Below are 25,526 nucleotides of genomic sequence, written 5' to 3' on the forward strand. Positions count from 1 at the left end.
ACACGTACATTCACTCATTCAGTCTTTCTGGGCTGGTAAACTGACTTTTTAGGGCCGACATCCATCATTAAGTCCTGTGATTTACTTTTTTGTATGTGTTTGTGTTATATTTTTGTGTCAGGTACCCATTTCACAAAGGATGGTCAACAAACTCGAAGTCTAACTCTGGGTTCAGGGTTCAAGGTTAGACTTAACTCTGGGTTCAGATTAGGTGATTTCAGTTGGTTTAATCAACTCTGAGTCCAGCACATGCACCAGGGCTAGGAAAAGCCAACATTAACAGAGCCCTGATACTACAATTCACCATAGCAACAGGTGACAACAAGAGACTTTTGGAGGGGGGGGGGTAACTGTAGCTGTAGCAGCAAAGGAGAGAGAAGGACAAACTTGCTGCTCGAGACAGTAATAATTGAAGAAATAGACATGTTTATTCAATATTTAATTACACTGATAATACTGTATAAGGGTATTGAATTTAAAATTCTATTTTATTTAGGTGCAATTACGCAGGACCTCAGAGCACATTAAAATGAAAATGAAACGACGTATTCAAACAGGTAAGGCTCACGCATTGTAGGCTTATCTGAGCCACACAAGTGCTGTTATCAGATTTCATAGGCATAGGCCGACATGTTTTCTGACATATTTATTCGTCGTATTCTGACAGGAATCTACCTTGTGGAACTTCATAGCACCACAGAACTTTTTCATCTGTAAGTAGGCCACTGAGAATATGCCAAATTGCAGTTTAAGGTATACTGACACATAAAGCTAATTCTCACATGATAATGAGGACAGTGTAGATGCATTGTCAGCTGTAACAGAGAGGGATCCAGATTCAATTTATGATTTCCCAAATTCAAACAGCTAATCCCAGTCTGAGTTGACAGCACCAGGTTATTAACCAAATTGCACTGAAATGGATTTCAAGTCATTTACCTACAATCCTGTGGACAAACATTTCTCAAAGAGAATGTGAAGAACAAAGGTGATCTGGAAATGTTATTTTATCGAATCAGAGCCTCAAAATCTTCTCTGGACATTTATTTAACTCTCTGTGATCTGTGAATTAATGCAGCCCCTTCAGCTACAGCTATGCCATGCTCAGTTAAATACATATATATGTAGATAGATATATATTCATATATATATATATATATATGGACAGAGAGAGCCAGTAATGCTATTTTTACTGTAATATTGTACAGTCAGTGTTCTGACTGGTGGGGGCTGGTTCGTGCAGTGTGCTTGTCATCTCCATCAGTTTCTCCCTCTGACTAATGTTTGCCAGGAGAATTAGACAGACTCTCGTTAGCAACAGACGAGCGAGAGTCTCATTCTGCGTGTCTGAAAAAAGACACGCTAAATCATCTTGACCTGAATATCACACCAGACTGTAACTGCCAGCAAACACGTGAAGATGAACTGATGTTTGACCCATCTGAATTATATCAAGAGTATTTATCCCTGATAAATACTTAGAATCGGATCTTTGATCACTTTGCCTAAAAGTAGGTCAGTGATGCAGACCTTCCCCAATGCTGTAGAAAATCATACATATTGGGACGCACAAGAAGAGAAACTATCACGTTTGTGCCACTCAAATTTTATCTCAAACTTCATAACATTTGAGTTTGTAGTCTGGACAGCATGATATTCCACAATGCAGTCTGCTGTGAATGCAGAGAGGAAATATCAACTACATAATGCAACCGTGACAAAGGCTGGAAAAAAAAAAAAAAAGCATAGATGGATGATAAAAATTCCAGCATTGTAACAATTTGCTGATTAATTCAATCTAATTATTGTTGTTGTTGTTTTACTATAGCCCATTTGATAAATTCTACTCATTCTAAACTTGATATTCCTAAATGTCAAATTTTGGCCTCTGCCAATCCAGGTAACGTACCAGGCCGGGTACTGAGGGGCTGCACACATCAGCTTTCTGAGGTGCTAACGGACATCTACAACATCTCACTATCACAGGCTGCTGTTCCTACCTGTCTGAAGATGGCCCGCCCCCAAAAGCTCCACAGTGATGGGCCTGAATGACTATCACACCGTCATGAAGTGCTTTGAGAGGTTGTTTTGGCTCACATAAAAAACAGTGTTGACGTCACTGTGGACCCAACACCAGTACGCCTACCAGAGAAACAGATCCACTGACGATGCCATTTCATCTGTGGTGCACACTGACCTCACCCACTTGGAGAGTAAGTCCACAAAGAGCAGTTGTATGTCCGACTGCTCTTCATGGACTTCACATTGGGATTCGACACAATAGACTCCGTAAACTCTGGTGACAAAACTAAACACACTTGGACTGAGCGCCTCCATCTGCATCTGGGTCCTGGACTTTCTAACAGACTGACCACAATCTGTTAAGATCCACAACACCTCATCCTCCATCATCTCCCTCAGCACCAGCTTCCCCCAGGCCTGTGAGCTGAGCCCCCTCCTGTACTCCCTGCTGACATATGACTGCACGGCAAACAACGAGTCTGCACACACACAGGAGGTGGAACACCTAGAGGGTTGGTGCAGGGGGAACAGCCTCTGCATCAATGTGAAGAAAAAACAAGAGTTGGCTGTGGACTTCAGGAGGAACAGACACATCCCCTCTCCCCTGCACATCGGAGGAACAGCTGTCAGGGTGGTCTCCAGTGTCAGGTATCTGGGAGTACACCTAACCGATGACCTCACCTCCTGCCTCGTGAAGAAGGTCCACCAGACCTCATTCTGCAGTGGAGAGCGTTCTCTGCTCCTGCATCACAGCGTGGCATGGCGGCTGTTCTGCTGCAGAAATAAAGGCCCTGCACAGGGTGGTGAAAGCCACACAAAGGATTGTGGGTGGCAGCCTACCCACCACCACAGATATCTACACAGCCAGATGCAGGAAAAGGGCCTCCAACATCATGAAGGACCTCACCCACCCCGCACCCTCCTCTCAGGCCGGGGGTGGAGGAGCATCAGGAGCAGAACCACCAGACTCAACAGCAGCTTTCATCCACAAGCTGTCAGGCTGCTGAACTCTGTTGGTCCCCTTTAAACAAACACACTCACCCCTGTCCCCCCCCCTCACCAGGGACATGTGCAATATTGCATTATTGGCTAAATTAGATTAGAATTAATTTTTTTAGTTTTTTTTTACTACTGTAGTACTATATTTAATGTAAATACACTATTTATGTAAAAATTTTTAAGAGCCACACTGTATGCACTTAGTTTTATATTGTATTTTTTTCTTTCTCTTAATTGTCTTGGCCTGATCAGGCTTCAGTTCTTAATTTCGTACCCCCCTCATGCGCATGCATATGTTGTGGGTATGACAATAATTCCTTGATGATTCTTTGAATCCCTGAATCTGTCATGGTTAGTAATAACCACAATGAAAAGTTGATTTTGTTTCTACAATCAACGAAAATTGAGTTTGAAAACTGACGAAAGCTGTTTGGTCTTTTTCCAGGATTATAAGACACTGAGTGAAACTAACTCAGAGAAGAAGAGTTGTGTGTCTGATACGATCACTTCACTGTGAACGCTCCCATAGCCTATCTGCAGCCAAGAAAAATGAAGGACCATTAAACACTGTTAGAAAGATGATGGTGAACTCCCTGCAATGAGTCAAAAGTGTCAGTAAAAGTTGACTTAGATCCATATTTGTGCTCGTCAGTCAATTTTAAATGCTACATTAGAGTAGGCTGCTTTAAGGAAGGTGGGTACCACTGACTTTATGGTTCTGTTGCTCTGGATACTAAAGCGCTATATAATCTGTAATTTATATCAGATATTATATAAATAACAGTACTGCAGCTCTACTGATGTCTGAAGCCAGAAAAACACCATAATGTTCCAGCTATCATGCCTGGAAGGGAGTGGTGCTATAAGGTTTGTTATAGAGGAGGGGTGACCTGGTTTCTGGCGCACGTGTCCCCAAAGGACAGGAAGACCAAAACTGATGGACAATATGGACGAACCGTGTGCTGCATATAACACTTCCAGCATCCAGCTGTGTGAAGACAAACGGTTAACCTGGGTTAAATAGATATGAATATAATAGTTGTGATGAATATTTCCGAATCAAATACACAACCCTGAGTCGTTAAGTTAGACCCCACATTTCATTCTCTTCACTTATTTTATTACTTCTCCTCGTTTCTGTGAAATAAACAAATTACATGACATCAGATGGACTGAAATTTAAGTCAAAGTGGGAAATGCATCAAAAAGGGTCTGAGCCCCTCTATTGATGTGAGATGAATTCATTAGTTTGATTACTATTTACAGAAGGTGACTAATGGACTTCTGTGAACTTCAGGTGAACAATAATCATCAACCATTTGAATAGATACAAAACATATTCAGCTTTAAAGGAGCCACATGAGGAGCCACAATCGGAGGCTTCAGTCATGTTAGTTGTGGCTGAATGGATGACGGTGACTGTTAACTTCTTTGGTTGGCTGTGTTACCACAGAGGCTTTAACAGGAAACTGGCGTGGATCAAGTGCAGGAAGAGATCGGTGAGGATGACCCACAGGTACAGGAGTAGATCGGTAGGACAGGGTTCAACAGGAGGAGGAAAAACCAGAGAAAGGAGAGAGGAAGACAGTGGTACTGCAGAACAAGCTTACATTTAGTCTTTTCCATAACTTCAAAATTTGTCCTCTGTTTAAGATACATTTGCATTCTTTTGAAATGCAGCCAAACATTATAGTTGTTCATATTTTCTTGATAATGTAAAACCACTTTTGATTGAACATGTGATCTTCTATTGGGTAAGCCCAGCATCTTGAGTTTGTTGGGCTTACTCACTAATTCCCAACGTTCAGTTCTTCGACATGAGGTAGCTGCTGAAATCTCTTCATCAGTTTTAGCTGGAAAGTCCAACCTTGGATTCTCTTTTACTAATGTGTGTATATCACTGCGTTGCTGAATGTGTGCCAGGAAGGATTTTTAGGATTAAGTGGTGGAATTTATGCTTCGGATAATGTCCTTCAGGTGGCTACTACATTTCCTACATTTCTCAGTGTGACTTTAAATGACCAAGAACTGCTTGTATACTTAATGTGAAATTATGATTAGAGTAATTACAATTCATCATCAGATGAACATGATTTTGTTGAGCAAATTTCCTGGCAAACAATTAAGACGATTTATTTTCACTAGAACCGCCAATTATCATACAGTACTGTTAGTGAACACGTTGATTTGATGACACATCGCCAGGCAGGAACCAATCACTTGTGTTAAGCTGTATTTTTTGGTCACGAAAGATTTGGAATGATTTGTACAAACTCTCTGATTCCTTCATTATCGAACAGTTGTGTTTAGTTGTTGTACCAAATAACTGCTCTTCTAGGATCCAGAGGAATGAGACTGAACTAGTTTATTCTAAAGAGCAATGTCAGGTGAAGGCTGGGTGAGGACTTAGAGGGCTCATGGGAACAGGCAGGCACTTAGTGGCTGAATACACAGTCTGTCATCAAGCGATCACAGACCCTCCATTCCAGATGTGCATCGGGCATCCAGACAAGGGGACTCCAAGGCACAGGGAGATAAAGAGTTGAAAGTAAACACAATAGACACATTCAGCAGGAAGCCCAGAACATACAGCACACTGGTGGACTAAAGCTTCTGGTGCAAAGTGATGGAGAGTGTGGGCTGATGGCATGACGCAGGTGAGGAGGCAGAGGGAGAACTGTGGGGAAAAAAGGAAAAACTGCAACACAACTCGAGCCATTTGCGTGAAAAGGGAACTTCTGCTCCGTAGTTCAGAAGTCCCACTGGAAGTTGACTATCCTGATAACATAATTACAAATAATATAACATAATAATATGTTATAATATAATATAACAAATAAAAAAAAGCCTTGGATGAGGAGCTTTCTCAGTAGTTTGCTGTGTAACTCACTCTATTTTTTTTCATTTGTCTTCTGATCTAATGTTATTGTTAAAACGTTTTAAATAACAATATAACGTTGTGGCTCTAAAAGCTGTGGTCATACTGCATTTACTGTTCAACTGAATGATCACCGATGCTGCAGCATCCTCATCGGTGAGAGCAAGTCAGACAAAAGGAGGCAAAAAAAATTCCTGGGGTAGAATAACTTTGTGGTTTGACGGCAAATAATAATCAGATTGAAAAATAAGCTCAGTTTCCATTAACACTTAAAACTGCTCTGAATCTGATTGTACTGTGTCTCTGCATCTTCTCCTCTCTAAAATTGTCATTCCCCTTCCGAGAGAGAGGAGATTCAGTTGTGCACAAAGATGATAAAATGACAGATGTGTGTGTGTGTGTGTGTGTGTGTATGTTAAATGTTAAATCCTACGACCCAGTTACAGTCAAATTAGCAGTCAAAGCGCATTTTGCTAATAATGCTTCTGTGCTTTTCCTCTTTAAATAGTGGCCAGCTTTTTGCTTAATATATTCTGACTATGCAAAGCTTTACGGGAAATAAAGTCAAAGTGGATTACAGCTTCTTCTGCTGAGTAATATGATATAATATTAAAATGAACAAGTGCCGCTTTAATGCATATGTGCTTCAATTATTAACTCTTTTAGGTGCAGCAATATGAAGGCTGTGTTAATAGCAATTTTATTTACTAGATTTCTACGCATCATAATCAATAATATGGTGTTATTTTCTCTGTTGTGTTGTAAACATGTGTGGTAAAAGCTTATTGGAAGGAGCACAGCTGCTGTTACTGCTCATGTTACAAGTCTTTGTCAGAGCAGCTGTTTACAGTCATTCATCACAGAGTGGTTCATCCTGCAGGCTTTCTCTGAAATTATCCATGGCATCAAACAACAGGTCCAGGAGTTCCAGCACATGTACCTGTGATGCTGCAGGATTGTGGTTTCACCCTGCTGGACTAGGTGTGAAAACTGGGTGTCTGTCGTGATGGTGACGGTGGTCATGAGGGTCGTTCGCATGTTCACTGTGCTGTTTTTAGATGTCTGACGAGAGGGTGACGCACATGAAGCCCCCTCCCTTACCTCCCTAAACTCCTCAACACACTCTGGTGGCATCACTGAAACGAAATAGACAGAATCAGACTGCATAGATCTGCCAGTAAATCTTCCTCTACGGTAACAGCACTAGCTTCAGCAAAGAAGGCTCCTGATTTCATTTAATGTGTTTTGAACCTCCTGAAAAGAAGAGAATATAAAAGAAGCAATTTCACTGATACATGACATGTTTCATTATAGATTACTTATTAGTGTTTGATTTTATCATCCAAGTATTTTTCATAGTCTTTTTAACATCTGGGCCCTGTGATGGACTGATGACCTGTCCAGAGTGACCTCACCCTCACCCAGTGTGAACTGGGATTGGCTCCAGCAATCCCAATGACCCGGAAACGGATATGCATTTGAAGATGAATTCTTCTCTAAAAGTGCAGTCTGCAGGGCTGCAGATGGCAGACAGGGCCCTTAAATAGCAAGTTCTCACTTAGCAATGGCTGTGAGTTGAGGAAGGATAAAATATTGATAAAATATTTAAACTTCTAAATATGTTTTAGCCCGCAGACACTGTACAGGGGATCAGACAGTTCAAGCTGAAAAACTTTTTTGATGCACCGTAATGGATAATGCAACAAGCACAACTCTGTTCATATTCAATCAGCTGTGCAATGCAGTGTTTGGACACACACATACACATTTGCACACTATGTACACATAAAGTAGCTGAAGTCCTGCTGTGGCCTTGGCTCCACACATAGTCACTTAGTTTAGGTTATGCCTGCTGTCTGCTATGTGCAGCTAACAGCCACCTCGGGGGTTTGTAAACATAAAAATGCACTTTAACTTGTTTCAAGATGAGTCTAACAGAGCACTGTTGTTACATACAACTCTAAGTTGAAAATTTGGGTCAACGTCATTTGCAAATCTGCCAAATCTTCTTGATTTACTGTGCTCATTAATTCTTCATTGGTCATTTTTAACTAGGAGGGATTATTCGTGCAAAAACAACTTTTAGCCATGAGAATTGAGCACTGTTTCAAACACTTTGAGGGCAGATTACAGACAGATCATCGCTTAATCAGAATCCGCTTCCACAGATTACCAGAGGCTCCACAGAAAACTTCTGAGACAAACTTCCTTTCTACTCTGTTAATGAAGTGATGACTTGGCTAAACTGTCCGTGGATGTAGAGCGTGAGTTGGACGATCACTGCGTTCATCCTGCCAGACTACCCTGCAGTACCATCACAGAGGTCCTGCTGGAACCTGCATCAATAGCAGGCTGTACTGTGATAGTGTACTGCTGCCCATGCAGAGTAATGGATCCAAATAGGAATGTGACTGCATTGATTCTGTCGCTACTATAACTGAACTGATGATACAAAATGGTCTTTAATATACAAAGCTTTGAATGCAGGAAAACACCCCCACCTCATGTTGCCATTATAAAGTCAGATTCATTAGACACTGAGATTAGCTACACTGGCTCCACACTGTACTTGTACTTGTAAATAGTTCTGTTTGTGAATGCTTGAAACAAACAAATGACAACCACCATGTGTACGATGGGAATTAATTTCATCGGGATATGTGTGTTGTTTTTAAGGACTTTTAAAGGACAACATTTAAAAAAAAAAAAAAATACAGAATAAAGGAAATATATATGTAAATGCATATGTATGTCACTTCAAATAAATCATAAATATGTTTTCCTGAATTATTACAGCCAATAGATATATTTGTGCTTTCGGCTTTGATATAAGTCTTCTTTCATTGAGGACCTAGAATGAACTGGAGGTGACTCATTGTGGTCGTTCTGTTTTTTGGAAAGTTTGAAACGTGACAAGTCAGTTGCAGTGATCAGTCCACAACGGCATCAGCCTAGAGCCAATGGCAGCTCTGTGAGACTGAACTGAAAAAACTGAGAAATTCCAGCAATCTAATAGTCAGCTTACAATGTTTTTGAGTCTTTCCATACAAGAAGACATGTAGGAGGAAAAAAGAAAAACTCATGTAGTCTCTACCTGCAGGATGTTGTATGAGTCTTCTGACCTCTTTGTTCCTCTTGTATGCAAAGCCACAGGGAGTAAAAACTCCAAATCACTGACTGCTCTCCTAACACAAATTCACGGTTTGTATATGTGTGTGCTTGCTGTGCACAAATGCAATGTGATATCTTCACTACCACAGTTCACTGAGTATGTAACGTAATGAGTTGAGTGTAATGTGTTTACCCTGACTGTCAGATGAGGCCATGGTGCAGGTGTTTTTATCATTTTGGTAACTATAACATGGTGATAGTGACCAACAAATCTGCCATGAAAAAGAAGCACCACTTGTATTTATGAAGCGCGTTTAATCCTGTGAAATTAATACTTCCCTTATCCAATAATTTAGGGATGAAAAGGAACTAAAGATATAAAAAAATAAACCAAGATTTAAAAAAAAAGGTCATTTCTATGGTGACAGTTCAATTAAGGTCAAGTGTGGCAGCATCAGTGAACAAACAGGCCACTTGGCACATGGATTGATTTTCCTGTGGAGAACGTGTCCCGTCTCCACATGTCTGATGTCTTAGTAGAGCAATTGGCAGAGCAGCAACACATGAAAGACATAATCATGTGCTGACGCTAGAAGGATTCACTACACCAACTGTGCAGTGACCCATTTACCTGAGTGACCTGCTTTGTTTTGTATCTGTCCATGTCCATGTTGATGCTGTGGGTCCTGACTGAAAGCTCTAACTTCATAAAGCTGTTCCTGGTCTTAAGAGGATGAATTTCACTGACTTTAAGGCCACCATGAGGTTTTTTGGCTGTGAGTGAAATGTTTCCCCACTTTGGCTGCATTGCTGTGACATTTGCTAAACGTGCCTGTAACATTCATGGTCCCCAGGGGGTGAATCTCTTTCATATACTTTTGGTTGCTATCACAACAGCCTTACAATGAGCCGTTAAATAACTGCATAGATGTTCACCCCTCCTGTTTACGGCACGGAAACGGTACGGCCTCTGTCTCCATCTACTTCGCAGTCATGTGACTCAGTCAATGCCCCAGATCTCCCCGGGTGACAAATCTACACAACAATCTGATGATGAATGAGCTTTAAATCCTTTTGAATCATCTGTTAAGTCCGCCAATCATATTCCTACCATTAAATTAACTATTCTTTAGCAGTTGCTGTAAAATGCAGTAAAGACTATTTGATGGAATTTTATAATTGTCTGTTTCCCCGACAATATAGCATATATATAGCAATTAGCATACAATGTGCTACTTTGCGATCACATGCGATTGCTCCATGCCAGACTCGGGGTGGTCAGTCCAGTTTCACCCATCCATTAGATACATACGCCACTATACGCTGCACAATGCTTCCACCTAATGGTACCATTCCTGGTCTGCAGTTTTAGGCAGCTTCAAACGCAAGGCTGTGACATTCTTTGCTTTGAGGGTACACATTTTTTCTTATTTGAGACTATAAACATGAAGTATCCTGAGGTAATTTAATCAAAGGTACTGATAAAATAACACTTCCACTGTCATTTGTCAAAGTGGGTTGAAGATCTGGAAGGCTGTAGACCGTACATTCAGGCTTCTCAGGCTAATGTCCTATGAAGCCAGCTAATGGCTGACAAAGACGCACTCAACCAAAGCAGAACAATCCTGCTGTCTTTCTGTGTATTTCATTAGCCTTATCATAGCCAGTGTGTGGTCGTCCTCTCTGCTACCGCCTGGATCTCCTAGAGGATCTCTTGCTCTGCTGGGATTCAATTAGTCTAGCGCTGGAGCATTTGATCTCATCACGGGATGGAGAAAAGGGTTCTTCATCATCATCCTGCTGGGCAGTATCTGTGAGATGGGATGAAGAAAGTAAGGCAGATGCTAAATCATGATTGATGGATTTTTAAAGACAGCTTTCACATCTGTCCTTGTACTAACAAGTCAACACTGGTAGCCAAAATCAGTGCCCTTTCCTTTAATCAACCTGTTCCTGTAAATAGCACTAACCTACTAAACACAACCCATTTTTCTTGAGGAGTCCCTTAAAATAGGTGACACTGAGTAAACTATTTTGTCCTTTAAATCATGGTGGATGCTTTTGATGAGCTATTGTTTTATGTGAGGAACCATGTTTCCCAGTCATTATGCCCTTTGACGTTACACTGCCCACATAAAGGAAATACCCCTGCTATCATCATGAATAAGTATATCTTCTTGTCTTCTAAATACTTGTGTAATCAAATCATTGGTTGTGATTTGGTCAAGCTGGAAATGCTACATTATACAAACTTAAAGGCAAGGCTTTGAGAACATGCCTTATGCTTCTGAGATGGAAGGCTTATGCAAACACTGGCTATCGAGTTATCACAAGGCTAACGGCATGCTTTTCTAATGGAAATGGGCAACAGGAGGGCTCCAGGTCTGTCAGAGGATGCTCACCTGGAGGAGTGGGTGGTCTTTTGTTGTTCCTCCGCTCAATCATACTGTACTCTTCCAGGAAACTGTAGATCTAAGTAAGAGGAAAGGAAATGGTTGGTGAGGAGTGAGACAGAGGAGCTAATGAATTATTTTGATCATTATATTAATGTAGCAAAATAAATGTGTATTTATATCATGTATGATTTCCAAAATGCCATAGTGTTACATAAAATTAAATATTGTAAATTGTAACCAAATTTAATAGCTATAATAATAATTGCACCACAATTAGGAAGAAAAAAGTATATACATAAAAGTAATTATACATAAGTATAGGCATATTTAATTTGTCATTTTTTTCCTTGCATAGTGGCCTGTGTTTTTTTGAAACCCTTATTTGGTCAGACCCATACAGAGCAGAGTGGCTGGGAGCAAAAAGAAACTGGAAAAGATTTGCTGCACCTCCTCTTCATTCAGGCCACTGATCTCAGGTTCCCGCATCTCTGCGCTTTGCAGTAACTTTGGAAGGGGGATGCTGAGGTCTCTCAGTTTGACTGCGCAATCAGTTAACTTCATGCCAGAGAGCCCCTGAAAAGACATCAAAGTGTTAATGAACATACCATTTAGTTGTGGGAGTGTCTGCTCAGTGAAAAAGGTCTGCAAATCCAGAGAGCAAAGACGCCAAGGAGAGTTAGCAAGGTTAGTTGGTTGGTTGCTCTGAGATGTTTTTGGGGTCTTGGATGAAACAAATATGTTCCTTCCCACTTGAAGAACATCATTCATAGGTCAGTGCACCTGCTGCATCACAACATTTATGGTGCTCAGATCAGGTCAGATCCTGCCCTCAGTCCTCCTCAGTTCCACCTTCTCCATCAAATATGGTTTATACTTGTTTCGAAACAAAAAGATGGCTGATGTACAAATTACGTAGTAGGATTGATAGTTTCAATGAAAGCACTGCAACAATAGTCAATTTTTTACTTGTTTAGCACCCACTCATAGCAGAAGTTGTCTTTTGGGTAGCTAACCCTCTAAACAGTAATGATGATCTTGACCTTTCCGTCAATACTTCTCTTTCCATAAGACATAATTGATACCGTTAATACAGCCAAGTGCAATATCACAATTCTGTCAACCCACAATGACGCCACCATTAATTTTGTGAACTGCCATTTTGAATCCTTCAGTTTGTAAATAGTAATGAAATGGCACACTTCATGGGAATGTGAAAAGAAGAGGACTGTTGTTGGTGCAGACCTCAGGGGAAATGCTGTTCATCCTCAGGTAGAGGCTGTCGACCCCCCACTCCACCTTTTCCAGAAGATTCTGAGATTTCTTTAGACTGGCCTGGGGTCGTTCAACACACTTCATTTCCAGCATAAGCTTTGCCAACATTGTCTTCCTCAGCTCGTCACTCCTTAAAAGAAAGCAGATGTGCTTGATTAGAGTCCATCCCCTCCAACATTATAAAAGAAACCTTCACACAGGGCTGTAAAATGTCTGACTCTGTATGCCAATATGATCAAACTTTTAATGGCCCCAACTGACAGTGTCTGACAAGTTGGCCTAAGTCCTTCTGTTTGTTACTTCAACACAGGACTCTAACTGTCCCAGCTGTTTAACAGGATAAAATGTTTGAGTAAAGCGCATCAGACACTGAATATGTCACTGTGTGACAACACACTTTGAACTGCCAAGGTGAAGGGAGGGAGCAGATCGTGAAAATGTCTCGAAAAATCTGCCAAAAGACATCAGTCAGGTCTAATATCACACCAGAGAAAGCTGTTAATACACATTTCCCCTCCAGCCAGGGTGATGAATCTCCACTCAAGTCGAAAGCAGCCAATGAGGAGCAGCTTCCAAACAGTCATCATCATCATTATCAAATCCTGCAGGTAGCCACAGGGCATCAAACTGCTCCCTGCTATGTGTGCTCAGACAAATGAAATAATATAGACTGATGGCTCATTGCATGTGGTATAGATATAGTATAATATCTATTATGATATAATAATATATTATACATTAAATTATTATATAATATTGTAAACCTATACTAAATATAGATATATATTTATTTACATGTGTGTATGTATAGACTATTTACTTTGTTTTTGATTTTGGACATTTTGGAGACACTTGTTAAAATGTCCTATTGGTAAATTATATTGAAGTACTCAAGGCACAAGAATTTCCTTCAGAATTGATAAAGTTAAAGATAATAAACTTATCTTATGAGAATCAAAATCAGAATCAAAAATACTTTATTACTCCAATTACTCCAGTGCAACAGCACTCAGCTCTGATCTTTTCTTTTTTTTTAAGAAAACTTACACACAAATGCAGCCAATTTCAAATGCTTCACTTGCTTTTCCTTACCACTGCATATTAATTTACAGTCAACTTGACCGTCCAGCTAATGGTCCAAAGCTATTCACTTTCATACCAGGAAAGCTCATGAAAACCAGCAAGTACAGCAGATATTTTAGAAGCAAGTAATCCTTCTTAAAAATGAATTTTAAGCGCTGCTTGTGTAATCGACGCCGTTATCAGATTAGATGTGTGATGTGGTATGGCGAAAGAAAATCCTCACACTTTGGCTCCACAACTCATCGTTAGTTGGCTGGGTGCTGTTGGTGACAGGTAAAGGTTGAATACAAAACCTGAAGGTAAACTGAAGGGTGGCGTTTGAGCTATGGTACCTCTTCGCTGAAGATCCTTCCGTGAACTTGAGTTCAGAATACTGGAGCTCCAGAGCAGCCAGAGTCTTGGTCTCCTGTTCAATCCGTTCATCATGATGAGTGACCTCTGCAATGAGCTGCTGCTCTGTAGTTTGCTGTGAAGTCACCTTCATCACAGACAGACAATGCAGTCACATAATAAATGGCCAAATTATATATATATATATATATATTTTTTTTTTTTTTTTTTTTTTTTTTTTTCATTAAACAGCTTTGTGGAATGCAGCCATGGGTTTATTTGCATTGTATATCGATCTACACTGGTCAGGCATAACTTTATGACCGCTGGTCTGGGCGGGAAAGAGGAAATAGGTCACCTAGTTCTGTCCTACAGTCACAAAAGCCCATTGGAGTATTTGAGGATGAGGCAGACATCATAATTTGTGGGACACAGACAAATTATTTCCTCCTTCCTGTTTTTATGCTCAGCTAAGATAATCAGTTCTTAACTCATTGCCATTTTTTGTGTTTAAGTAATTATCATTGTATTCCTGATCCACATGGATCAGCGTAACCCATGAAATGATTATGAGCTGAGTGAAAGGGTTCCTTTTGTGTCGATCTAATGTGGAACAGGGGTACCGACACATTACATTCATGTTTTGACTCTATTATTGGGAATAAATCAATGCAAGAAGGAAATCATTTGGGTTCAGTGTTGTGAGTTTTACATGGGGGTAAAGAAGTGGATCTAGCAGGACAAAGGCCAAGGGAAGCCAAGCCATAACACTTTGCAAGGTGAGCAAATGAAGTTATAGATCACAGATGACGTCAAAAGCCAACTTTGGCTAATTGACGAATGAAATGTGTTTCTTCATTCATTCATCTTCTACCACTTATCCATTTCCAGGTCACATGTCTTTGGACGGGGGGAGGAAACCCATACAGACACGGAGGGAACATGTAAACTCTGCATAGAAAGAGCCCAGGCCGGGAGCTGAACGTGTCCATCTTATTGTGGGGCAACAGTGCTAACCACTATGTCATCATGCTGCCATATGTGTCTATTCTTATGTTTGGGCCCCTGCTTTGTTTTTGTTTTGTTTAGTTTTTTACTTCATCGGTAATCATGTCTGCTACAACTACTTCACTAAGAATGTAAGTGTGACTATAGCTGTCATGAGAACTGAATGGACTACCTGCATATTAGCGCTATCATTATTTAGAAGCTCCTTATCGGCCAGCATTTTCATGTCACACCCGGAAGCAGCGCAGATGTCATTACACTGATGATCTGAAGGGTCACACATTGAACATATCAACACAACAATATTAATAACAATGTCACTACACAGCGTACTGATGTTTGCATTATTCTGGGACATTAAGCAGAGGGACAGTTCCTGCTACTGTCCTGACAGCTAAATAAAAGAACTTCTTGTACCTTTGACAGAAACAGAGTGTGGTTCCTCTTCCTCACTTTCCTGCACATGGAAAAAAAAAATCAGTATACAACCTTTAATCAATCACTTATCCACAAACTAATTTGTGCTACACGTCTCCATCACAATCCCAATTTAGCCCTGCTCTGTCTTTACCCAATCTGTCTGCCTGCTCTGTCCTCTGGGGCTGAGACGCCCAAGTGTTTCTATTTGCCTTTTAAGCTCCTTCAGCTCTGTGTTCAGTTCATGCAGCTCTCTGGACATCTCTTTTCTTTTCTCCCTATTGTCGTGTTCCTCCTGAAGCATCTGGACCTGGGGCAGGGAGGGGGAAGAAAACAGACCCTCACATTTTAAATCCTTGAAAGAGCAGCTGTAGCTTTTTAAGTTTATTCAAGAATCTCAGATTAAATGGATTACATTCATTAACAGTGAACCAAGAAAACAAATACCTTCATTTACAAAGGATTTAAGAATAGTTTAAGTTCTTTGTTCTGTTATTTCTTCACCAGTGAACAAAGTTAGAATATGGTGTTTTTTCTTTTTCTTCTAAAATTAGGAGCATTGTTTCTGTGGCACTGTGGTATCATTTACATCTGACAGTATAATCCTGCTATGGTGGTGAGAGTCCATGACTAGATAAAGATTAACTATCAGTTCAATCAGGATAATTTGTTGGGAAATACATTATAGAAAAGCTGGAGTCATACCAGTGCACTCTCTGCTGAAGCTTCTTCCCACTGTAACATTTTGGCAGCTTTCTCCACTTGTGCCTGTTCAACAGCAACTTCACGCTCTGTCTGATCCAGGACCTGGTACAGACCAAGGACTTCCTGAAACCATGACAGAAGAGGCATCAGCTCAGTGAGACAATTCTTCGACTTTAACAATACAGGAGCCACAGTTTTCCAGTTTCCATTGCAGATTGAAAGCATTTAATTTAATTCATTAGCATTTTCCAGTTTCCTAGAGAAGGGAGAGCATGTCTATATTAGATTGAACAAATGAACAAATAAATGAATAAATACAACTCTATAAATTAAATAATGATTGAAACAAATTCGGCAATTATTGAAGAAATGATTGAAGCTCAATTCATTAGTGTGAATTCTTATTTTAAACCTTTTTTTGGCTGAATTATTTTATTTTATTTTTGTTTAACTATACACTTTTCACACACTACCTTTCCTTTTCTGCCTGCTGGTGGTTTCTCTTTAGCTAGTCTGCACTAAACCCGTTGCTAAAACCCCCTCATGCTGGCTGCAGCAACTCTGTCACAACACTGCAGAAAAAATTTGAGCAAACCAGCTCATGCTAGTTACTGATGCTGAGTATCTGTTAGGTGGGGTGAGGAAGCATAAGCAGCCTTGTTAATCTGAATAAACATAGGGAATGTTTGTGTGCTTATGAATGCTTTTTTAGATTTTATATTTAGTGGAGATTTATTCATTTCTATTTCTATTAACTATTTCATACATTGTTATTTCTCACACTGTTGATTCCGTACACAACTTATTATTAAACTGAGCCAAATGTTGTGTGAATGTTGAGTCCTGAAGTGTCAACTAATCTGTCTGTCTGTCTGACTTTAAGTGGAGGCCCTGCAATAGGCCTTGCAAGAGGTCAAGATGCCATTAAGTGTGGTGTTTCACATTATCAATAAACCAAGTGTTTCCTCCATTCTTATTGCTTTTTCTTTCATTATTTTGAATGTTCTCTTTCTTTCAGTCTCCCTCAGGCCAGCTGGTCAAAAGATGGTTTCTCAACCTGAGTCTGGTTTTGTTCAAGCTCTCTACCTCTTAAGGTGTGGACTTGCTGGGAATGTTTGAGTCTGTAGATAAAAGGCGAAGGTCCAGACCTGCCCATGCTTGAGTGTTGCCTTTCTTATCTTATAGCTTACTTTTTCTTAAGTGAAGCAAAAACAACATTTCTTAATATTTCTGCCAGAGAAAATAAAGGTTGTTTCTTCCATAACTTTTTTTTTTTTTTTTTTTGTCTTGTAAGTAAATGGCCAATGAAATTTTAAGCCCAGTAAAAACTACTTCCTACTTTCATATTGAGGTGGACAGTGTGTAAAAAGCGTAGCTCACCTGCTGCACTTTGTCACAAATGTGGTGATAGGCCACCTGGATTTTCTGTCCCTCTATGATCTTCATCTTCATCTTCTCTTGGTTGTTCTCAAGCTGCCGTATATGCTGACATGAAAAACAAAGCTGTCAAAGCTCCACTCTGCAATCAGTAATGTTAATAGTAGGACGCCAGTGAAACGAGGCCACAGATTAAAATGTAAATGAACCCATTAGCTACTGTCAGCTGATAGTGAGAGTGTTGAAGTTTTCAGGTCTCTGCCGTGATGTAAACATCTCTGTTGAGATTTGCCACCAGAGATGACCAACCTGTGACTCAAACCTGTCCACCTGAGTTCGGAGGTGTGGAGGTGCTCACAGCCATGTTGGTTAGGCAGTCACGGAGTGTGAGTGCAGTATGTTCATGGAATAGAGCACATGGCTGTGTGAGTCACAGGTGCCACAATATTTTGTGTGTTTTGTCATGTTTTTAGTTTGTTATGCTGAAGAAGAAAATCACTTAAGTATTACAGTGCCATAACCATGTGTATGGGGGGTTGGGCACACTTGCCTGCCTCATTGTGTTTTCATTGTTGTAAGCTGGCTCGTCGGTTATTGCTTCCATCGACTCCTGCAGCTTCTCGAACTTCACCTCCTTTTCCTTCACAGCCAGTGTTAGTCTGTTGTGTTTATTGATCAGCACATATCTCCACTGCTGCTCTCGCTCCACTTTTTTCTGAGTAAAAGCAGGAGAACACAAACAAAAAGGGAGAATTTAATTATGCTTCCACACTCAGAGAAAGATACTGGCCATCTTTAACCTTTTTTACTGATACGTAGTCAGAGTGCAGTTGGTGGGTAAACGTGTGAAAATGGAAATAAACAAAAGTGAAAACAGACAAACAAACAAACCAAAAAACAGCAACCATCCATTTACCATTTTTACCTGATGTCCAAGCTTGGATAACGGCCTTTGTCTTGTCGTAGTTTTGTCATTACTATCCAAGAGCTGTTTAGCTGGACTGTCTTGTGTTTGGAGTTGTTTCTCTGGAAATGGAAATGGTCATTAATTGAGCCGTTTAGAGAGTTAATGAGGAGATTGACATCCTGTCTGCCCTTGTGGATGATTTAATTAAGCATATTATTTTATTTTTTAACAGCAAGCAGAGTCTAGTTTCATTCTTTAACATTGCAATGCATTTTTTCCCTTCACTTTCGATTTCTGACATTAAAGCGGATTAGCTGCTTACAGTATAGCACAGGTCCATTGCTGTGGTGGAGATGCGCTACAGTAGGTTAGCCAGCTAGCTGCGTTCACCCTAACCTTTATTTCATAATGAAGCCTTAAAGACAAAAACAAGCTGTTGTTGTTCATCAATTAATGCTGGTTTTGGAATACCTGAGGTATGGCTCAGACGCAGAGCTGGGGCCATTAAATCTCTCATCTTTGAAGAATTCACCTCCATCAATCTGCTCCAAATAACCGGCTGTCACTCACTTCAGTGACTAAATCCTTTCCTGAGATGTTCCCAGTATTATTTTCAAATGGTTCAGTTTGAATTCACTGCTTACCTTCTTTCCTTGGTTACTGTTGCTGCGGCAACAATAGCCTGCAACCATCTATTTTTCTATTTGATGATGATGTCTAAAGACCACTTAATTTTGAACTTTCTTTGTAAAGAATATGTATCAGCATATCATTGTACACAAGTCAAGCACAATAGTCATTGGATTATATTTCATTTTAGTTTCATTATCTCTTGTTTATAATATAGTCTACAACTTGCATAACAGGCAACATTAGTTTCTGTGAGATCTATGTAATCTAACCTTTTTGCATTTTAAGTTTTAATATTATAATTTTGAATGTAGATAATAGATAATAATAGGCCCTGTGACTGGCGACCTGTCCAGGGCGTACCCCGCCCTCACCCATTGAGAGCTGGGATTGGCTCCAAATGTGTTTGTAGATTTGCACGGCCGCTTCTGGGGTTTTGAGTACCTCCCTCATCTGGTCTGCCTTCATATTTCATAGTATTAGCTTGGCCTGTTGGTAGCATTTTGTTTTGTTTGTTGATCGTGATTGATGTTATAGGATATATAATACAATCTCATTGTAGACTTCAAACAGATATTAGTATTATGATGTGTATCTAGCTATCTATTTACACAGATTGATAGATGGGTAATGATTGGCAACATTTTACAGAATTTGTTTATTTTATAATACAATGCAGTTGCATCACATCTACAACAGCAGCACCTTGATGCTAGAGCAATCTACCATGGTTGATGAAGACCACACAATTATACTCTTGATGATGTGTTAACATTTGATCAAAAGAGTTAATTAAATCTGAGTGTCAACAAAAGAGAATGAGAACAGAAACACCCAGATGAAGTGATGCTGTACTTATCCAAAAATAAAGTAGCTCTCCATTATAAATGTGGTTATTACAACAATCAGTTCTACATGTGATTGAGAAGAACAAAGGAGCAGAATCATTTGTTGACAGTCATTTATGTCAGCCTCTTATTTTGTAGCATCAAGGATATTTGGAATCGCTAACAATTATTATTTCACTTAAAAAATTTAATTAACAGCACAATGGCTGCAAATGCATAATTGTTATATTAAAGTGAAATACTGTATCAATTAAAAATAATAATAATAATACATTGGATTCTGCATATCACCATTAATTTTCATGGTTTCACGTGGTAACTATAAAAACAACAAAAGAGGTTTACAAAGTTTTTGTCCTCAACATACTCTCAGGAATTTGTGAATGTGTGAATCAATCAATTCAAAACAAGATCAAGTTCATAATTTGGTTATTGCCATCTTGTTTTTTATTACTGAGCTAATAAACCGAGGTTGAAGTACAACCATTTCCCATCGATTTCAATTCATTCTGACTTCTTTTTACTTAGTTCCCCATGATGGTCATTACATAGACGGAAGGTTTAAAGCTCTTCAGCTTTGGCTTCACTTTCCAAAGAGAGTCTACATCCACTTTTAGAAACAATCTGTGTTGGAAGTGCGTTTGACTTGATTTAACACAATTTAACAGGCTTTCCTAAAATCTGGTGGGCAGATGCAAACAAAGAACAAGTTCTTTACTGCGTGAATCATGTGTGGCTTTAAATCAGCATGCGTACTAATTTACTATGCCGAGTAAAAGATGAACTGCTTATTTGCCTCCTATGCGACTGATAAAAGTGAAAGCACAAAATGAAAAAAATTTAAACAAACAACGAAAATCATTTCAACTCAAAAAATGAATGTAAAATGATATCAGACTGATATTTTTGGATTTTGGATAGCTGGATTTGACTGAATTTAATATGCTTAAACTTCTTTTGCTCCAATACTCCAGGAGTGGTGTCAAAAGTGTTAATCCTCCTGTGGTAAATCTGCTGTCGGGGCTCTTCAGATCTTGCAAGGAGGAGTCTTACAAAATCATGTCATACTTCTGCTATCATCTTTTCCATATCACATCAAATGGTCTGTTGTTTTTTATGACATTACCAATACTAATAAAATGCTGCCATCCTCCACTCATTCTTGGTTGACAAGCTAACATTTTTTTTGCTAGTGGCACTGATGACTGAGTTTGGCAGCAACTTTGGGTTGTAATAACAAATGGATAACAGATGAAGGGTTGATATAAGTAAAGTCACTGTATGCTGCAGATTCAGTTTCACTGGTAACCCAGTCCATGTTTACTAAAGTGGCAAAAGACAGGGATGGTGAAACACAGACAGACAAACTGTAAAGAAAGAAAAATATGGTTTCATGTTTTGCAAAGAGACAGAAATAAAGAAAACACTGCGCGCAATCTTCTGGATTTAAATGAGAGGTTAACAAGCTAGCTGCAGTTTATAGAATGCATTTAGCCATCGTACACACATATGATCTCAAAGTTGCTCTTATTCATAAATGCATATTAAAGATGGCTACATTTTTTATGTGTGATGTTAACGGGCTCCCTCACGCTGATAAACCCACTGCACAAAATAGAAAACACAGTTGTAGGGTAATATAATAATACACCAGACAGTTAGTATAGTAGCATGTAGCTGGTTCGTGTTGATGCACAGAACTTGTAGCTTCTAATATGGCAGCCTCTATTCAGCACTAACTCTAAGAGCATTAGTCTGCAGTTACATAACTCTCTGGCATTTTAAATGGCAAAGCATCTGTCACTATGGCTGCAGCTCAACACTTTCAGTCAGAACAGGTCTAGTGCATATCACGAACCATGTTGCAAGATGTGAAATATGACCGAACCAAGGTTCAGGTTATGTTTAAACGAAGGTAAATGAGAAGGCTTATACCGTACCTGTATGATAAACATCGTGACAACGCCTGCGCCTGTGCTGACATAGTTTCTAGCAAACCAGTTCCTCAGTTTAAGCAGACAGCCCTGAAAGACAAAATTTGCACCATTATCTTTTATTCATGAAGAATACTGACTGAGCACATCAACAAGGATCCTGATTCATCACAAAACAGTATAAATAATATTTACTGGTTGATTTCAATGATGACTCTTAATAGAAATGTCACTGTAAAAAGATGTTCTTAGACTTTTGACTGGATTAAAAATTACAAATAAAAAAACAGAGGAGGCTTGATGAGATAATAAATTTAGAAGGAGTATGATGATAAAAACAAATCAGTATCAGCTCTTTGATCCATGCCTTCCACCCAAAATGCTGCCAGAAGGATTTTGACTGGTACTAAGAAACATGAGCACATCAAGCCAGTCTCAGCATGACTTCCTAAGCAGCTCACAATTAAATGTAAGACATTCCTGATCACTGTTAGCGCTCTAGGTCAGTACAGCGGCATAATGGTTAGCACTGTTGCTTTACAGCAAGAACATTGTTTCTTCCCACTGGTCAGAGTCCCACATGTCTCTACGTTAACAGGTGACTCTACAATTGCCCGTATGTGTGAGTACTTTACCTCATCTCTTTCTGTCTGTATGCATTGGTCCTGTGATGGACTGGTGACCTGTCCAGGGTGAACCCTGCCCTCGCCCAGAACACTGGGTGGGATTGGCTCCAGCCAGCATAAAATGAGTGAGTGTGAGTGGCCTCTCAACCTCTTTATTTGTCAGATCCTATAGCTTGATGCAGAAAGCATCCCTATCAATGATTCTCTAACAGATGCACAGGTGTCCGTGAAGGCCCAGTCCACAACTGTCCTCCTCACAGCTTCTCCGCAGAAGACAGAATTAAAGGTAAAGAATCATATGCTGGTAACAGATTGCCATTGTAAAAAAGGTGATAAACTAGTGACCTCTTCCCAGTTGGTATGGATGAAGGGACAGGGGTCATTGATGCAACAGGAGATCGGGACGTTTCCCTTCCAGTCAGCCTCACCATGAACTCCACAGCACTGGAACTAGTACAAAAAGCAAACCAACAATGAAATGGACACAAATAAAGGGCATGAGGTGACAAAAAAAACAGCAGGGATACATATTGAAGATTTCATGGAAATAGAGGAAATGGCAATAACAAACAACATTTAAGGGATCATCGAATTATTTACCAGGTGCTGGACGGCATCAAAGTCATCTCTGATGGTCTTGTTGCCTTCTGGACTGGATTGTCTGTAAATCTCTAAACTGTGCATCAGGTCCCTCTCAAAGTATGTGTCAATCTGCACAATATCATGAACATTGCATTATGAACAAACCATACTGCCTTCTGGCCACATTAGACAATGACCTCTGCTTCGACAGCAGTCTGTGCTAACAGACGCAGCAGAGAGTGTATTAGACACAACATTCACCAACATTCAGCCAAATCTACTGTGTTCATGTAAAGTAATACGCCTGTGGAATTTCTTGTTCATACAACAATACAGGATACTACAGCAATATACTGTATGAGTGTAGTATTTTAAGTTTAATATCTTTGAACTATACAAAGACATAATTAAATTTAGTAATCTCCTAGTATATTGGTAATTTTTCACTCCTCAAAATTGAAAAGATAAACAGTTGTTCTTTTACATATGATGGTACATGTCTGGTTCACATACAGTTTGTTTTCAGAATTTCGCTGCTACATTTGTCTTTTCAACAGTGAGGAGTCGTTTTAGTCATCTGTAGGCCAGCAGCCACACAGTACAGCCATGTCACAAACATGAGGGATTATTTACTGTAAACTAAGCTTTTTGATATCAAAGAGCTTACAGGCACAGTGTGAATCAGAGCTACCTTTTCTTTTTGTGTAGGCTAAAGCAGAAGGGGTGCACTTAGGTGGCACTCATCGAGTCTTGAATTGAATTGAAAGCAGTGCTTTAGAATATTTTGCCACATTCACACATTCATACACAGCGCTCAGGGGCAATGTGGGGTTCAATGACTTTCCCAAAGATACTTGGAGGAGCCAGGGATAATTGACCTCCACCCCTGAGCCACAGCCTCCATATTAACCTGCATACCTTTCTGCTGTAGACTAGGAACACGCAGGCCATGGCCAGCTCCACCAGCATCAGAATAAACAGCAGCACGAAAAACTGAAAGCATTCAAACATAAGTCAGTGCATATGAGTTTATAATCCGTACCTTAGCTTGGGCAAATTCAAAATTTCCAGTTGTGTTTCCCTGAATATAAGTTCATAAGTGTCCACTCCAGTTTTCCTTATATTATAAACACTGTGGCTCAGACTCACAGTCATGAGCATGCAGCGGTTCTCCTTCAGGCCTCCCAACACTCCCAGAAAGCACACACAGGTAACAATGGTGCCAGTGACAACCAAAGTGTTGGCGGGGTAGATGGGCCAGAAGCTGGTTACAAGGGAGGCATACTTGGAGTGCATCATCTGGAATTCCCCAAAGGCCACCACAAATGCACCACACAGCTCCAGTAAAGACGAGAGACGGAAGACAGTGTCAAAATACGTGGCTAAGCAATATCCACAATAATGCTAATAAAATACAGACTGATTCAAAGAAAACAACATTAGAAAACCAAAACTGGAATCAAGCTTTGCCTGTACTATTAAAGCAGTTTCAAACTACCAGCTTGGCTGAGTGTGACTTGTCTTAAAGGCAAGCATATTTAAACAACAGCTCTCCTGTGATCACATAACTGATTTAACCCTCAATCTGAATTACAGATAAATGCAAGACATCTGAAGGTTCTTTAAATACAGGCCCTGATTCTTGATGACATTCTCATCCTCAAAGAGAACTTTATCTAATCTGTCCATGTCATACAGTAACAAAGGTTACATTTTCACATCAGCCCAGTGTTTGGATTAGCGATGCTGTAGTTTATTTTAGACACCTACCCAGCAGAGGAAGTTGAGATATATCATCAAAGTCTTTAAGCAGTTCACACAGGAGCGATTCATCCTTCCTGATAATCCTCCACTTTGAGATCAGGCAAGCCAGAAACACAGTCAGTCTAGAAAATCTCCTTAAATGAGTTTGTGAAGAACAAGTCTTTTGGTGGCGTAGTGTTTACAGGACACCTCTGTTTGATATGACAACACAAAGCCATGAGGCACAATGGGCATTTGTGACCTATTCGGACTCCAGTTAATCATTATTCCCTGCCCTTATCTTCTCGCCAATTCCTACAGATCTGTGCCTAAATATCTAACTTAAGCATCTACGTTAATATTTTTAAATGCATAAATACATTTGGAACATTTCATCTTTACAGTTTAATGTAATGTCACAATAGCTTGAGAATGTTTTTTTTATTGTTAAACTTTAACTATAAAATCTGCCTCAGTCATCAGCAATGTTGTGAACAGTGTTCAGTCGCTTTAAACTTATGCAATTCTTAATTTTTAGTCTGTTCTTGGCAAATAAAACTTGTTTCTTTAGTTGTATCGAATTATAAATTCTGTGTCAGTGGGAGCAACCCACACATCAGGGTATCGGAGGCAAATCACCTGAGGGCTTACCTTAACT

The 25,526-nt window shown here is 39.8% G+C and overlaps 2 protein-coding genes across 3 annotated transcripts; both read right to left on the reverse strand.

The window, feature by feature from the left end:
- Window positions 1-8,722: 8,722 nt before the first annotated feature.
- LOC115049411 (uncharacterized) lies at window positions 8,723-18,605 on the reverse strand. Its single transcript, XM_029511594.1, has 12 exons — window positions 18,524-18,605; window positions 18,149-18,313; window positions 17,602-17,706; window positions 16,222-16,344; window positions 15,671-15,826; window positions 15,517-15,556; window positions 15,272-15,366; window positions 14,094-14,239; window positions 12,649-12,808; window positions 11,854-11,979; window positions 11,413-11,482; window positions 8,723-10,821 (listed from the first exon to the last, which is right to left on the reverse strand). Exons 2-12 carry the CDS (start codon window positions 18,200-18,202, stop codon window positions 10,697-10,699), a joined length of 1,200 nt encoding a protein of 399 aa, XP_029367454.1. The 5' UTR covers window positions 18,203-18,313; window positions 18,524-18,605; the 3' UTR covers window positions 8,723-10,696.
- On the reverse strand, window positions 18,515-25,066 carry LOC115049412 (leukocyte surface antigen CD53-like). 2 transcript variants are annotated; one of them, XM_029511595.1, is made up of 7 exons: window positions 24,896-25,066; window positions 24,275-24,463; window positions 24,044-24,118; window positions 23,144-23,254; window positions 22,889-22,993; window positions 21,924-22,007; window positions 18,515-18,624 (listed from the first exon to the last, which is right to left on the reverse strand). In XM_029511595.1, exons 1-7 carry the CDS (start codon window positions 24,956-24,958, stop codon window positions 18,520-18,522), a joined length of 732 nt encoding a protein of 243 aa, XP_029367455.1. In that variant the 5' UTR covers window positions 24,959-25,066; the 3' UTR covers window positions 18,515-18,519. The 2 variants fall into 2 exon arrangements, with proteins under 2 accessions (XP_029367455.1, XP_029367456.1); XM_029511596.1 differs by lacking the exon at window positions 18,515-18,624 and adding an exon at window positions 19,779-21,350.
- Between the last annotated feature and the right edge of the window lie 460 nt (window positions 25,067-25,526).

This window comes from Echeneis naucrates, chromosome 9 (genome assembly GCF_900963305.1).
Source record: "Echeneis naucrates chromosome 9, fEcheNa1.1, whole genome shotgun sequence".
NCBI classification, from domain to species: domain Eukaryota; kingdom Metazoa; phylum Chordata; class Actinopteri; order Carangiformes; family Echeneidae; genus Echeneis; species Echeneis naucrates.

Bases quoted from the DNA above. Each gene is read 5' to 3' on its own strand.
- LOC115049411 (XM_029511594.1), bottom strand. From the start codon at position 18,202: ATGGAAGCAATAACCGACGAGCCAGCTTACAACAATGAAAACACAATG. The intron at 16,345-17,601 runs GTGAGCTACGCT...TCATGGTTTCAG, and splicing joins TTTGTGACAAAGTGCAGCAG to GAAGTCCTTGGTCTGTACCA. The intron at 10,822-11,412 runs GTGAGCATCCTC...CCCATCTCACAG, and splicing joins AAGACCACCCACTCCTCCAG to ATACTGCCCAGCAGGATGAT.
- LOC115049412 (XM_029511595.1), bottom strand. From the start codon at position 24,958: ATGAATCGCTCCTGTGTGAACTGCTTAAAGACTTTGATGATATATCTC. The intron at 23,255-24,043 runs GTATGCAGGTTA...GATATTGTGCAG, and splicing joins TCCTAGTCTACAGCAGAAAG to ATTGACACATACTTTGAGAG. The intron at 22,008-22,888 runs GTCACTAGTTTA...TTTGTCTTTCAG, and splicing joins TCCATACCAACTGGGAAGAG to GGCTGTCTGCTTAAACTGAG.